At 52.4% G+C, this 15,643-nt stretch overlaps 1 protein-coding gene across 2 annotated transcripts in view; it reads right to left on the bottom strand.

Moving 5' to 3' along the window:
* Nucleotides 1-4,766: 4,766 nt before the first annotated feature.
* PPIH (peptidylprolyl isomerase H (cyclophilin H)) overlaps nt 4,767-15,643 on the bottom strand; it is a 12,840-nt gene continuing 1,963 nt past the window's right edge. The window contains exons 2-10 of one of the 2 annotated variants that reach the window (XM_014946915.1): nt 15,330-15,394; nt 14,741-14,764; nt 14,446-14,490; nt 13,969-14,011; nt 11,288-11,380; nt 9,689-9,776; nt 8,018-8,058; nt 6,699-6,787; nt 4,767-4,906 (exon numbers count right to left, since the gene is read on the bottom strand). In XM_014946915.1, the coding sequence (XP_014802401.1) occupies nt 6,719-6,787; nt 8,018-8,058; nt 9,689-9,776; nt 11,288-11,380; nt 13,969-14,011; nt 14,446-14,490; nt 14,741-14,764; nt 15,330-15,394 (468 nt within the window). In that variant the 3' untranslated portion in view covers nt 4,767-4,906; nt 6,699-6,718. The other variant, XM_014946916.1, reaches the window with a different exon arrangement.

The raw sequence follows: 15,643 nt of genomic DNA, 5'->3' as shown, positions 1-15,643 counted from the left end.
CCCCTCAGGTACTGGAAGGCTGCTATTAGGTCTCCCCGGAGCCTCCTCTTCTCCAGGCTGAACAACCCCAGCTCCCTCAGCCTGTCCTCGTAGCAGAGGTGCTCCATCCCCCTGATCATCCTTGTGGCCCTCCTCTGGACCCTCTCCATCAGGTCCATGTCCTTCTTATATTGAGGGCTCCAGAGCTGTACACAGAACTCCAGGTGAGGTCTCACCAGAGCAAAGTGGCAGAATCCCCTCTCTGGACCTGCTGGCAACGCAGCTTTTGATGCAGCCCAGGATGGGATTGGCCTTCTGGGCTGCAGCTGCCCACTGCCTGCTCATGTCCAGCTTCTCCTCCACCAGAACCCCCAAGTCCCTTTCCTCAGGGCTGCTTTCCAATCCCTCACCCCCTAGTTTGTATTGGTGGCGAGGATTGTTCCGGCCCAGGTGCAGAACCTTGCATTTGCTCTTGTTGAACCTCATGAGGTTCACCTGGGCCCACCTCTCCAGCCTGCCCAGGTCCCTCTGGATGACATCCCGTCCCTCTGGTGTATTGACAACACCACACAGCTTGGTATCGTCTGCAAACTTGCTGATGGTGCCTTTAATCTCCCTGTCTATGTCATTGATAAAAATGTTAAACAAATGTGGTTGTTTGGCCACAGCTCCAGACCCTGCCCTTGGCTCTGTGACACCCCCCCCCCAACAGGGGAGAAAAGGCACCAGCCACCACTAAGAAGGTCGCTGGGAGCTGACCCATCGTCCCACCAACGTGTGTCCAACGTTGGGGTTGGATGGAGACCCCCCCACCCTTTGCCACCAACGTGTACCCCTTGGGATCAGCCCCTCCAGCATCACCCACAAAGGACTGCCCTTCCCACACCCCAGCGTCAAGAACAGAACCCAGTTCCCCCATAACACCCTGCCCAGGTGAGGTGCTTGGATGGGGCCAAGGTCAACCCACAACAACACAGATAGGGCTTGTCACACTATCTTGGTATCACTGAATGGTCTGGAGTAGAAGGGACCTTAAAGCCCCCCCAGTGCCACCCCCTGCCCTGGGCAGGGACACCTCCCACCACACCAGCTCCCTCCAAGCCCCCTCCAACCTGCCCTTGAACCCCTCCAGGGATGGGGCAGCCACAGCTTCTCGGGGCAACCTGGGCCAGGCTCTCACCACCAAAGAAGTTCTTCCCCAGATCCCACCTCAGTCTCCTCTCTCTCAGTGTCAAACCCTTCCCCCTCCTCCTAGGGCTCCCCTCCCTCATCCACAGTCCCTCCCCATCTCTCCTGGAGCCCCTTGAGGGACTGGAAGGGGCTCTGAGGTCTCCCCGGAGCCTTCTCTTCTCCAGGCTGAATCCCCCAACTCTCTCAGCCCCCCCTCCCAGCAGAGGGGCTCCAGCCCCCCCAGCATCTCCGTGGCCTCCTCTGGCCCCGCTCCAACAGCTCCATGTCCTTCTGCTGGTGGTGGCCCCAGAGCTGGATGCCATACTCCAGGCGGGGTTTCCCCAGAGCGGAGCAAAAGGGGAACTATCTCCTACATGAGATCTCCAACTCAGCTAAATGAAGGAAAGAGCTTTAAAACAATTATACAATCCCACAAGAGATCCACATTGGGATTACAACCTCGATAAAGAAACTAGAATGATACCAACACTGGATGATGCTCAGTAAGTCCATTGAAAAATACTTCTTAAAATATAATGGCTAATGGGGAACCCACCCTGCGAGAGGCCCTAGAGGGAAAAAACCGGGGAGAAAACTTCAAATCTCAGTGGTGAAGGCTGTGAGGATGCCAGGGCCGTGCATCTACAGAAGAAAATGTGGTCCATCTGATGGAACAGACCATACTCCACCCCACGGCGATCTCTTGGGGTGGGGGGGGTAACTCTGCAGAGCCCAGAGGCCAACCTGATCCTCAGAGGAATAAAGGGAATCAGAAACACCATCTCCATTGCAGCGTCCACGGCTGGAGGAAGATGCTGGAGCTCAGAGAGAGAAGATCCATCACCTGCTCTAAGGCAGGAGGTTCCAGGACTTCCCACGTACAATGTCACTGAAGAGGGACTTCATCCCAGGGGAATCAAACCCAAAAATGTGCTCTCTCAGAGAACTTTCAGCCAGCAGACAAGGAACAGCAAGGTACATAAGTTGGAAAGCTGAAACTCTCACGTTCAGCATCAAATGGAGCCGTGTAATGGGATATAATTAGCCACTGGAATGACTTTCAAAGAGGTTGTAATGAATTGGTCGCTGTTAATTAACTTGGGGAAGCGCTGTGACCCCCGCTCTGCGGGCAGTGACACCGGCTGACGGCGGGGACAGAAATACATCAGGCTGAGAAAGCGCTGCCGAGCCCGGACCAGAAACACGCTGGTTTCCCTGGTGAAAAATGACAGTGAATTTGGGTTCCAGCAGCACCAACGGCAGAGCTCAGCACCAGCACAGCACCCCCACCCTGCTGGAGCTCAGCTCCTGCCCAAACCCCTGGGCACAGAGCATCTGGACACATCTCCTGAGCAGGACCAGCAGCTGAATTTGTCCCTTTTTGGTCCCCTCTATCTCACAGCTGTCATCTGCGTCCAGTTTTCCTCTCCATATTGGGATCAGAAAATTAGAGAATCACAGAATGGTTTGGGTTGGAAGGGACCTTAAAGCCCCCCCAGTGCCACCCCCTGCCCTGGGCAGGGACACCTCCCACCACACCAGGTTGCTCCAAGCCCCCTCCAACCTGCCCTTGAACCCCTCCAGGGATGGGGCAGCCACAGCTTCTCTGGCCAACCTGGGCCAGGCTCTCACCACCCTCACACCAAACAAGTTCTTCCCCACAGCTCAGCTCCATCTCCCCTCTTTCAGTGTCAAACCCTTCCCCCTCCTCCTAGGGCTCCCCTCCCTGACCCAGAGTCCCTCCCCAGCTTTCCTGGAGCCCCCCCCTCTTTAGGGACTGGAAGGGGCTCTGAGGTCTCCCTGGAGCCTTCTCTTCTCCAGGCTGAACCCCCCCAACTCTCTCAGCCCCACCTCCCAGCATCTCTGGGCCTCTTGTGGCCCTGCTCCAACAGCTCCATGTCCTTCTGTGCTGAGGACTCAAACCCCCCCAGCAGAGCCTGCTTTGAGCACTTTAAAGAGCCAGGAGACAGAAGAGCACACAAAGCCAGAGCCTGCCCCATGACAGCCCCACACAACCCACTCCTGCTGCCCTGGGACGCACCCGGGTGGGACAAAGCACCTGCAGGTGACACAACAGACTTTGTCCCAACTCTTTTATATTTAATTTACAAGATGAGCTCAGGCTGCAGCCCAGCCCCGAGGAGGGGCAGTTTACAGCCCCCAGTAGGCAGGTGAGCTTCCAGCCCCAGGCTGGCAGAAGAAAAATCAGCTTTTCCACCAACCTGCAGCCTCACCCATGCTCTCCGTGTCCACACAGGGCAAGGAGCACCGATTTCTACTCCTGCAGCATGAAACAGCCCCTGTCCCAGTGCCGTGATCACAGAATCACAGAATGGTTGGAGTTGGAAGGGACTTAAAGATCATCCAGTTCCAACCCCCCTGCCCTGGGCAGGGACACCTCCCACCACACCAGGTTGCTCCAAGCCCCCTCCAACCTGCCCTTGAACCCCTCCAGGGATGGGGCAGCCACAGCTTCTCTGGGCAACCTGTTCCAGTGTCTCACCATGCTCACACCAAAGAATTCCTTTCTGGAATCTAAATCTCCCCTCTTCCAATTTAAAACCCTTCCCCCTTGTCCTGTCACTGCACTTCTGACAAAGAGTCCCTCCCCAGCTCTCCTGTAGCTCCCTCCACATATTGGATGGGCCAGAGGAGGTTCTACAAACACTCTTTTTACAACACAACTCATCTCAGAGCCCAGCAAACTCATGGCAATGGAAGTCTGTTCACACCACCTTCCTGTGCTGCAATAAAGCTGTGCGTCGAAAGGTTCTGGAGATGCCCAAGATGCCAAGAACCTCTCTCCAGGCAGCCTTATTCCCCTGCTGAGTGAAGGAGCCGGTGGGGCACAGCTCTGCCACGCTCCTTTCACCCTTTCTTTCCCGTTTGGCAAAAGCCCAGCAGCGACATCCCTCCATACCCCACACACCCAGTGCTCCCAGCAGAACCAGTCAGGGATAACACACGCTGCTGAGGATGCTACAGCCCCTCTCACCTGTCCCCAAGCACATTAACTGATGTGTGCTGCTCCAATATTTTAACAAAATGTTCCAGTGTCTCACCATGCTCACACCAAAGAATTCCTTTCTGGAATCTAAATCTCCCCTCTTCCAATTTAAAACCCTTCCCCCTTGTCCTGTCACTGCACTTCTGACAAAGAGTCCCTCCCCAGCTCTCCTGTAGCTCCCTCCACATATTGGATGGGCCAGAGGAGGTTCTACAAACACTCTTTTTACAACACAACTCATCTCAGAGCCCAGCAAACTCATGGCAATGGAAGTCTGTTCACACCACCTTCCTGTGCTGCAATAAAGCTGTGCGTCGAAAGGTTCTGGAGATGCCCAAGATGCCAAGAACCTCTCTCCAGGTAGCCTTATTCCCCTGCGAGTGAAGGAGCCGGTGGGGCACAGCTCTGCCACGCTCCTTTCACCCTTTCTTTCCCGTTTGGCAAAAGCCCAGCAGCGACGTCCCTCCATACCCTGCACACCCAGTGCTCCCAGCAGAACCAGTCAGGGATAACACACGCTGCTGAGGACACTACAGCCCTTCTCACCTGTCCCCAAGCACGTTAACTGATGTGCGCTGCGCCAATATTTTAACAAAATTCTTTATTTACATTCCGAAACGTTAAAAAAAAAAAAAAAAAGGTAACAGGTGCCAATTACTATTTGCCATCAGAGAGGACTGGGGCAGTGGGGAACTGGCTGGAGTCGGAACCACGTGGAGCCAGCACAGGCCCAACCCCGGCGAAGGAGCACTGAAAGGAAGAAGAGAGAGGTCGGCGAGGCCGAAGAGCCATTCCCAGCCTGTCCTGCACCAGCAGGACCCTGCAGGGACACCGGGTGCCATTCCCAGCCTGTCCCACACCAGCAGGACCCTGCAGGGACACCGGGTGCCATTCCCAGCCTGTCCCACACCAGCAGGACCCTGCAGGGACACCGGGTGCCATTCCCAGCCTGTCCCACACCAGCAGGACCCTGCAGGGACACTGGGTGCCATTCCCAGCCCGTCCTGCACCAGCAGGACCCTGCAGGGACACCGGGTGCCATTCCCAGCCTGTCCCACACCAGCAGGACCCTGCAGGGACTCCGGGTGCTGCTGCAGCAGTTCGGGCTGCACACACCACCTCACGTCCAGCCTGAGCCAAGGAACATGGGAGCCCCATGGGGGTCTCCTGCTCAGCATCTGCCCCTGAACTTAAACCCAACAGTGCCCATTTCTCCTGGCTGAGGTTAAAGCATCTCACTAAGTAACGGATTTAGTCTGAAGTGGGGCCAGACAAACACAGTCATTGTCCCCAGGCGGATGGGAAAGGCCGTTCCCAAGACCTCAGCTGGGAAACAAAGAGGGTGGCACCAGCCTCACACCTAGAAATGAAACCCTTCCAGTCTCCAGTTGGATGTTGGCCAGAGACCACCCACTCCAAACAGAAATATCAACGGGTCTGGGGCGAGGACAACCCTAAAGGGGACGTGACCCATCAGCAGGGCTCTGCCCACCTGCCAGAAACCCGTTAACAGGGTTGTCCCCACCTTCAAAAACCTATAAATGCCACCAGAAGCACCAGGGAAATGAAAGAGCGATCACATCCCCTGTTGTCACTTCATCAAACAGGAGGAGCTCCCAAGAGTCTGAAGTGCTGCAGATCTGAAGGACTTTATTACAGAAGCGGGGACGAGTCTCCGTGGGCAATTCCAGATGTCTTAGGAAATCATTTAATGGAAGGTCAAAAATTGTGGGGATTTTCTTTTGTCAGTGCCTGCCTGCTGAAATCTGAAAAAATCAGCAACCAAAAGGCTAATACAGCAGATTTTTGACAAGCTGCAGCCTGACACATTGAAATCTAGACAGATTTGTTTAAATGCTGGTGGGTTTTTTCCCAGTGAAGTGGGCGGACAAATGGAAATGGAATACTGTTGTTAGCCTGAGCTCTGTCATGAGCCTATTGGTTTAACCAAAATGAAGCCTGAAAAATAGTAAATGCTGGAAACTTGTCCCTTCGGGTGAGGACAGGGGTATTTTTCCGAGTTAAGGTAAGAATATGTAACATGGCAATTCCTTGGCCCTTCAGTGGAGGCAATCCTATGGCTGAACTGAGCAAGGAGGATCAACTCCTCTCTGCCTCCTCTTCCTTTCTTGGTCCCTGCCTGCCCCCCTGCTCTGCTTTCTGTAGCAATGGGAGAGGAAACCCTCCCAGACACCTGGGCATCACCAGCTGGGTTCCTGCTGCAGGTCCCTTTCATCCACTGGTTTCTAAAGCCGAGGCTCCAAGGCAGCCCAGCCCCATCCAGGGCTCCCGCAGCCCCGTCCTCCCCTGATCACAGCCACAAAATCTCATCCCCCCAGCGCTGCCTTTGGCGCTCGGAGAGAAGCCAGTTCAGGGAGTTGAGCTGGCAAAAAAGCTAATGCTGTCAGAGAAGCTTTTCCTGGTGTTTCACTGAGCTGAGTCAGCTCTCTGCAGGCTCCAGCGAATGGGAAAATAAGTCCAGGGAAAATTAAGGAGCAGAGCAGCCCCGAGCTCAACTGCAACGGGAAGAGACGAGACTTACCACATTTCTGTTTCATCACTTTACATTTCCCCACACTGAGAGATCACAACTGGCAGCTTGGGTTTGTTATTTGGACCCGTGGGCACATTCTGGGGACAAACAAATAAAGAACGTTAAAGCGTATAAAAGCACAGCAAATCCAAGGTACTCAAAGACTGACTGAGAGGGGTTTTTTTGCAACATCAGGGACCAGGAAATCCAGGCACAGCTCTGAGTGACACAGAAGTGTTTTGGCACCAGACCTGACCGTAAGCAGGTGAACTCCCCTTGTGCAGAGGTTTGGGACTCAGACCAGACCCCCAGCCTTCCAACGGGAGGGAAGGGACAGAGCAAGGACTGCAGAGCTCCTCCTGAGATACAGCAGGCATCGCGTCACGTCACGTCACTTGAGGCTGCTCTGGCTTAAATCTTTAAAGTTACTAACTGCAGCTGGGACACGCCAAGCAAACTTGTATTTGTACAGAAGGGGAATCCAAACAGGAGCTAGTCACAAAGCAGCCCTCGTTCTGAACCTCTCCTTCTGCTGGAATTGGCTGCTCTTTCATGAGTCTCTTATATCCTCTTAATTCCCCCTCACAGAGCAGACGTGCCACGGCCCTTCCACCGGTGCTTCTGTCAGGGTCACGTGCAATGACAGCACGGCCTTTCTCAGCTGTCACCTCTGTGTTTGCCCCACTTTACGGATCCCCTGGCAGCAGAGGCCCTTGTGCACATCATCCCTGGCGTGTGCCATGAAGCGGCGTCGGCTCCCTCAAAGAATACCCCACTGCTTGGTGAATCTGCCCATGGTCCTGCCGTGACACTGTCACAGCGCTGGCAGCCACCACCACCCCCCAGCGTGTTTATCTGCAGCTCCTGGAAGCCCATCAGAGGATCTGTTTAATTTTTCTCATTAAACATGCTGATCAGGGATCAGCAGAAGTGATGATTTAGCACCCGGTGAATAATCCCAGGCGATGGCACAGAAGTGATCTGCTCTAGGCTCTTGTCTGAGCTGCTGATGGAAGAGCTTTTCAATACAGCTTCCTGAACAAATGCAAAGCTCTGCAAATAAAGGCAGGAGAACACAATCCCCACTCAGAGACCAACCAGCAGCCACGAGAGCACAGCATTTCTAAAGTCCATCTATACGACAGCCTTTGCCTCAACAGATTTCCTGCTATTTCATAACAATGACATCCAATAATACCAGTTATCGATCCTGGTATTCCCTGTTATCCTGTAAACAGAGAGCAGGAGAGAACAGAACAACCCTTGTGAATCCTCTGTGTGACTTTCCAACATGGACATTCACAGAGAAATAGGCAAATTCAACTTACTTCAATTTTTCTCATGACCAACAGCCCATCGACGATTTTACCTGGAAAGAGAAAATGTATCCACTTCAATATGGCCCATTTTCACCTTTGCTCCCCTCCCCAATCACAGGTACAGGCATTTTTGTTTCTCCTGAAAAGTCTCGTGCAGTGTGGAGCTTTGGGCACTTCAGAGTTTGTTACCAACCTCTAAAGGGATAAAGGAAACAATCCTTCTATAAACATTTTCCACATTCTCAACAGATTGAGTGCATTTTCCCATCGCAGGGGTGGCGTGTGCTGCAGTGTAGGTTTTGAGACCCACCTCCACCAGCTGTGCTGAAATACAGCACGGACTACCTGCCAATATGGCCTTTGTAATGACGCAGAATCACCAATTAACAGGATCAGCATTACCTAAGAACCGGAGGAAGTACCGAGTGGGACATCAGCCACATGGGAAGTGAGCAGGTGGGGTGTCACAGAATTACTATCCTAGAACCACAGAATGGTTCATGGAACCAGGGAATTGTCAGAGCTGGAAGGGACCTCTAGGGATCATCCAGCCCAACCCCCTGCCAAAGCAGGGCTGCCCAGAGCACATCACTCAGGAGCATCCAGGTGGGGACCTGGGTGAGGGGATGGAGTGTCCCCTCAGCAAGTTTGGTGATGATACAAAACTGGGAGAGGTCATTGACATTATGGAGGGCTGTGCTGCCTTACAGTGAGACCTGGACAGGCTGGAAAGCTGGGCAGAGAGGACCCTGAGGAAATTCAATAAAGGCAAGTGCAGGGTGCTGCACCTGGGGAGGAAGAACCCCCTGCACCAGGAGAGGTTGGGGGTGACCTGCTGGAGAGCAGCTCTGAGGAGAAAGACCTGGGAGTCCTGGTGGCCAACAGGTTGCCCAGGAGCCAGCAATAGGCCCTGGTGGCCAAGAAGCCAATGGCATCCTGGGGGGCATCAGGAAGAGGGTGAGCAGCAGGTGGAGGGAGGCCATCCTGCCCCTCTGCTCTGCCCTGGGGAGGCCCCATCTGGAGCACTGGGACCAGTTCTGGGCTCCCCAGTTCCAGAAGGACAGGGAACTGCTGGAGAGGGGACAGCAAAGGGCTATGAAAATGATCAAGGGCCTGGAGCATCTCTGTGCTGAGGAAAGGCTGAGGGACTTGGGTCTGTTCAGTCTGGAGAAGAGCAGGCTGAGGGGGGATCTGATCAACACCTCTAAATACTTCAAGGGTGGGTGTTAAGAGGATGGGGCCAGTCTCTTTTCAGTGGTGCCCAGGGACAGGACAAGAGGGAACGGGCACAAACTTGAACATGTGAAGTTCCATCTAAACATGAGGAGGAACTTGTTTGCTGTGAGGGTGGCAGAGCCCTGGCAGAGGCTGCCCAGAGAGGTGGTGGAGTCTCCTTCTCTGGAGACATTCAAACCCCCCCTGGACACGTTCCTGTGGGACCTGCTCTGGGTGACCCTGCTGTGACAGGGAGTTGGACTGGGTGATCTCCAGAGGTCCCTTCCAACCCCATTGGGTTGGAAGTGATTCTGCCCCTCCTGCACTGGCACAAGGTTTTACGTGGTAGCACAATACACCAATCAAGGAACTGATCTAAAGCCAACCTGTGAAAAAAACATGTCATTTCACCAGTGACCCCCCTCAGCCTCTGGCTGCAGAGATCCCTCTGCTGCTGGTACTCACCAAACACAACGTGTTTTCCATCCAACCAGTCACATTTGGAGCACGTAATGAAGAACTGACAGCCGTTGGTACTGGGCCCACTGTTCGCCTGGGGATTGAGAATGGCAAAATATAAAAAGTGTACAATTAAAGAGTTCCCCACACTGAAGGCAGATGAAAGAGGCAGAGGAAAGAGCTGTTGCTCTAGATCCAGCCAAGTTTATTTTCATTATTGCTACACAAACCGAAGGAAGCAAGATCTGCATCTGCAGGAGAGTGTCCCTGGGCTGGGACGTGGCACGTCACCAAGTCAGGTCCAGCCAGTGAGTGCAAGAGCTGCCTCACTAACTTTTTATTATACTCCTTTTCACTTTCAGCACAAGATTCTGCTGAAATCTGGGCTCCTGAAAAAAGAAAAAGGCTAAAATTTTGACTATGAGGACTTACTGCTGCGGCATTGTCCTGGGGAAAACTGAAAGCCAGGAACCAGGGCAAAAAAAGAAAAAAAAAAAAAGCAGCTGATTTCTGCTATCTGTAAGGTTTCCAGGGAATATAAAAAGCAGGTGTCTCTTCTGATGAGCAGGATGAGAAAGGTAATGATCGTATTGGCACGGCTGAAATGTAATTCACACCCAAACACAACACCCAGAGCATCTGCGCTCTGCTAAGCAAACATCTCTGCAACACTAAAGACTATTTCAATTTTTCAAAGCTCTTTGGACAACCAGGTGGCACTAAAGCATGTTCTGTGCTGAGAAGTGAACTGGGCAAGTTTCACAGCTGCAGGACTGCCCAGGACACCATCACACTGATCTTTTACTCATTGCTCGCCAGCTTCGGAGGGATCCAGCTGGGACGGACCACGGTTTGGGCCAGCAGGACTCCAGAGCTGGGTCACTTCAACACAGGGCTGGGGACACCAGTGTGGGATCCCTGCTCCCTCACTACGGTACGTGGTGTCCTGACACCTCTTTTGGTGCCATATTTTCAACTGGATGAATAACTAATCCAGATGGTGAATGCCCAAAGCAAGTGGGTCTAAGGGCAGGGCAGCTGGGGAGCAGCAGGACAGGACAGTTCCTGTTGTGGACAGGAACGCTGAAGCTCTGGCTCCACCACCTTTCTGTCACAGAAGTCAGGGAATTGTTCCCATCAGGCGACCTGCAACTGTTGCAGGTTCTCCTATAATGTTGAATAGGAAGCATATCTTATAAAGATACCATTGTAATGCCTCTAGAGCTCTGAAACTCCCAAATTTCTTTGTTTCATCCTTGCTGAGGTCAGTGTTTGATCAGAGAAGGAAAAAAAAAAATAACACAGCTTGTCACTGTATGGAAGCTGTAAGAATCAAGCAACCCTGAAAGCAACTCAAAGCCCGCCCAGCACTCCAGCAGGTGAAACTGAAGGATGCTGCAGGATCGGGGCTTTTGTGTTACTCAACTCATTAACCCATGAGCAGCATTAACCCTTCTGAGCAGCAGTTACAAAGCGGGTCTTCCAGACCTTGGATCCAACAGCGGAGATTTCTGTTGCTTGGCAAAAAATGTACACACTTAGGAAAAGGGCACAGAGAAAGTGCCAACGGTTTTTAGTCTTATAATGTCACTATTTCACACTCACCATAGAGAGCAGCCCAGGAGCTGAGTGTTTCAGCTTGAAGTTTTCATCTGCAAAAGGACCCCTGTAGATACTGGCCACTCCAGTGCCGTCTCCCTGCAGGAGAGAGGTGCCCAATCAGCTACAGAACAGTTCCATTTCACAATTCCATTTAAAATCCCCAAGGAAAAGGACAGGGTTAAGCTCAGCCCAGAATGGAAGCTGCCCTGCCATGTAATACACCAGCGGTGAACACAGTCAATGTTTCATTTCTGAAGAGGAACAGTGACTGGTTTCTAATCACACAGGACACTGTTTGCCATCAACACGTTGGCAGAACCCTGCAGAGACTGTAAGGATTAAGCCCAAGCCTCCAGAGCGAGACAGAGCTAGAGATTCCTTGGATGGACCCAGCTGGAGCGGGCAGGGGACAGGGAGGGGACGCAGGAGCATGGGCTGGTGTGACAAGGAAAGCAGAGTGGTTGTGTGGGAAAAGCCAGCTGATGGTGCACTTACTCATTTCACCTTATTTTCTGTGACTACTGGGAAGAGGGAAGCGATGTCTCTGCTCAGCAAGGACAGCTTCTAAAACACAGAATTTCTGATTTTTGCTGTACTTTCTACCAAGCCGAGACATCCTGTCCTGACCCCAAGCCCTACCACCCAGACCTCAAGACACGAGCTCTGATGCTCATGAGTTTATAACTTGGCAGAAGCCTGAGCTGTGGTTCATGTAAGACACGTAACTTGTGGGAGAGCTGAGGGACCACCCTGCCCTTTGGTCCAGCGCAGCAGAGACATCCTGTGTGGTGCCAAGAGGACCGAGCAGGGACCCTTCAATGGGACAGCCTTAAAGATGCTGCAGTGAGGACCCCCCCAGGGAAAGCAGCAGCAGAAGCAACACACACCTCTGGCTCGGTCACTTAAATTTACTATTCGGTCAGTAATTTCCCCCTCTGTGTCGATTCTCCCTTTCTGTCTCCCTTCAGTGCCTTTCTACTTAACATGTATCACGGAATCAGGGAGTTGTCAGAGCTGGAAGGGACCTCTAGGGATCATCCAAAGGGACCTCTAGGGATCATCCAGCCCAACCCCCTGCCAAAGCAGGGCTGCCCAGAGCACATCACTCAGGAGCATCCAGGTGGGGCTTGAAGATCTCCAGAGAAGGGGACTCCACACCCTCCCTGGGCAGCCTCTGCCAGGGCTCTGCCACCCTCACCCCAAACAAGTTCTTCCTCACATTTCAGTGGAACTTCCCATGGTCCAGCTTGTGCCCGTTGCCCCTCGTCCTGTCAGTGGGAACCACTGGAAAGAGTCCGGCTCCATCCTCCCTCAACCCACCCTTTAGACACTTGGCAGCATTAAGAAGGTCTCCCCTCAGCCTTCTCTTCTCCAGGCTCAAGAGCCCCAGCTCTCTCAGCCTTTCCTCAGCAGGGAGATGCTCCAATCCCTCCAGCATCTCTGGTGCCCTACGCTGGACTCTCTCCAGCAGTTCCCTGTCTCTCTGGAACTGGGGAGCCCAGAACTGGACACAGGATTCCAGTTGTGGCCTCCCCAGTGCAGAGCAGAGGGGGAGAATGTACTTTATTTTATATATAAGGCCAAACTTAACAAGAAAAGAAGATGCCAGGAATATACTGTCTGCAGCTCCACATCTTTTGCTCTGCTTGCCCAGCCCCTGCTCCTTTTCCTCCTATTCTCTCTGGTTTACCCAAACCATTGGCTCTGAGACAGGAGCACATGCCCTACCTCAGTGCTCAGTGTGACTGTTCTTGCTCCCCAGGTGGCTTTGTAATAAGTGTAATTTATCAATTACAAATACAGCTGCAATCCATAACGCTCGTTGAGCCTCACTGGAAGTAATAAAGCCCAGTGGGACACTCGAGCAGCATCACAATTAGCGACTACCTAAAAGTCTGGTGTGGCTGACTTTCAAGTTCTAGAGATTTTGTATTTAAAAAGCTGTATGGCACCCTTATACTTTGAAACTCTTCCAGAAATGAAATAATTTTGCTGGGTCCTAGGAGAGCAAAGAGACCCCGGGGTCCTCCAGCCGTCCCCATGCACTCTGCGTATCCCCAGCTCAGCGTGTGACCACCGTGGTGGGCACAGAGCAATTTTCTATTTTGAGACAATTCACTAACAAAAAAAAATTAGCTTTGATTTAAATTCTCTCTTGCACCAGATGCTTGGTTCTTTACTTCAGATCTCTCTCCACAAAGCTAAAATTCACAGAATTCACAGAGTTTCTTGTTTGGGGTGGACAGGAGATGGGGAAAGGATAACAGAGTAAAAAAAATAATCTTTGTAAATTTGAAAGCCTCCAGCTGCCATGCTTTTTGGAGAGGAAATGTTTTGAGAAGGAGAAGGTATGTTCACCCAAGACTCCAGATTTCTTTCCCAGACATTATAGTCTGGGGCAGCAACACCACAGAGTAAAAAAAATAATCTTTGTAAATTTGAAAGCCTCCAGCTGCCATGCTTTTTGGAGAGGAAATGTTTTGAGAAGGAGAAGGTATGTTCACCCAAGACTCCAGATTTCTTTCCCAGACATTATAGTCTGGGGCAGCAACACCACGAGGAAACCTCCAGTTACTGCTGGGTACAAGAGAGCCACCAGATCCCATAAATCAGCAGGAACCCTTGGGAACAGTTCCATATTGTACCATGTAGGAAAAATACAACAGGAATAGAGAAGTACATACGTTTACAAAGTCACCTCCTTGGATCATGAAATCCTTTATTACCCTAAAGGAGTAAAACAATAGTTAGTTCTCAGTAGACAAAAATGCCTCAAGAAGGTTAATATGTGATCAAAAGGAGTTCTGCCTCACAGCACAACCAAAGTTATCAGGGTCTGTGAAAGCTACAGTCTAAAATCTACAATAAACATTAACAACTGGTTGTATCAGGTAATTTGGGACCCATTGCTGCTCGACCAGGGACAGAGATTGGGTGACAGATGCCAGGAAATGACTCTGACCTGGCACACCAGAACGGGGGATCCCTCCCCGTGACCCCAGCTCATACAGCTAACAGCACCCCCAAGCCCCCCAGACCCACAGAAGGAGGGTATTAGCCATGACCCACAAACGCCTCCCAGACCACTGCCACCTCTGAGGCAGGTCTCCAAACCCAGACCGCGACTGAAGCGCCTGAACAAACACAGAAGAATTAATTACCTGTGGAACGTGCTTCCCTTATAACCTATAGGGACACCATCTTTCCTGCCAGAAAATCAAAAGGAAAATCATCACAGCTGACTGGCTACCCCAACACAAAGCCCTGCCCGGGTTTGGAGTCCCCAGGGGTTGCTCTTGATACACAACCCCCCACCCGTTGGGGCAGCCCAGATTTCTCTAACTCTTTCACTTTGTACTGCTGGAGTAGGAAAAACTTCCAAGTGAGCCTTCTCCCAACTCCCCCAGCCCTGTTTCTCTGAGGAGGCTCCTTAAAAGGGCACCACAACCCACTCACCTGAACTCCCCCGTACAGAACTGCCTGGAAAACAAACAAAAAGAGCAGAGTGTGAGGCACATCTGAACTCTGAGGACGCAGAGGGCTGTGTTCAGTGAACACACACCAAGTGCAGGGCTTTTCTCACTGCACCAGGGATACCCCCAGTGGAACGGGAAGGGGCAGTAACTCCCCTCCACTCCCATCCCCCAACAGATTTCTGTATGTGGGGCAGTGGAGGAGGTCAGTAAGAGACTGAACATGGAGCAGGCACCGTGTCTCACAGAGAGCAGGGTATTATCCGTTTCTCCCGTGGAAGCGGGATGTCCAAGGGGTACATCCTTCAGCCCACGGCAGAGAGCTCTGCCCTGACATTAAGGTACTGACTTTATAATTATAAAGACAGCGAGAGTGTTCACTCTGTGGAGCTTCTGATAGAGAGGGACCAGAGTCCTTCAGCTTCCAGCCAGAGGGGCTGCCCCGGCGATGAGGATGCTGCACGGTTCCATCTCTCTGGGAATGGAGGAGCAAAGGGGGTGCAGTGGTTCTGGGGGGGCAAGTGACATTCCTGTCCCATAAAGCCTTCGCAGGACCATCGCCTGCTCCTCACCTGAAATTCTCTGCTGTTTTGGGTACAACGTCAGCGAACAGCTCGATCTTCATGCGCCCAACCTCCTGGGAGAGACAGTGCCCACATCAGCCCTCTGAGCCCAGAACTCACACACACACACACACACACACACACACACCAGCCTCCCCTCCCAGGCACCTTCCACCCAAATTCAACCTCCTGCAAACCCCCCATCCCGCATAACCCCTCCCAAGCACCACTGCAAGCACCCCCCCAGCTCCATGCACCCCTGGGTGCTCCCCTACCACACACCACCCCCTTCCCCTTCAGTTCTCTACTGCAAGACTCCCCCG

This window comes from Calidris pugnax, unplaced genomic scaffold, assembly GCF_001431845.1.
Source record: "Calidris pugnax isolate Ruff unplaced genomic scaffold, ASM143184v1 scaffold152, whole genome shotgun sequence".
In the NCBI taxonomy this organism is placed as follows: domain Eukaryota; kingdom Metazoa; phylum Chordata; class Aves; order Charadriiformes; family Scolopacidae; genus Calidris; species Calidris pugnax.
This window is presented reverse-complemented; position numbering and strand designations above follow the sequence as displayed.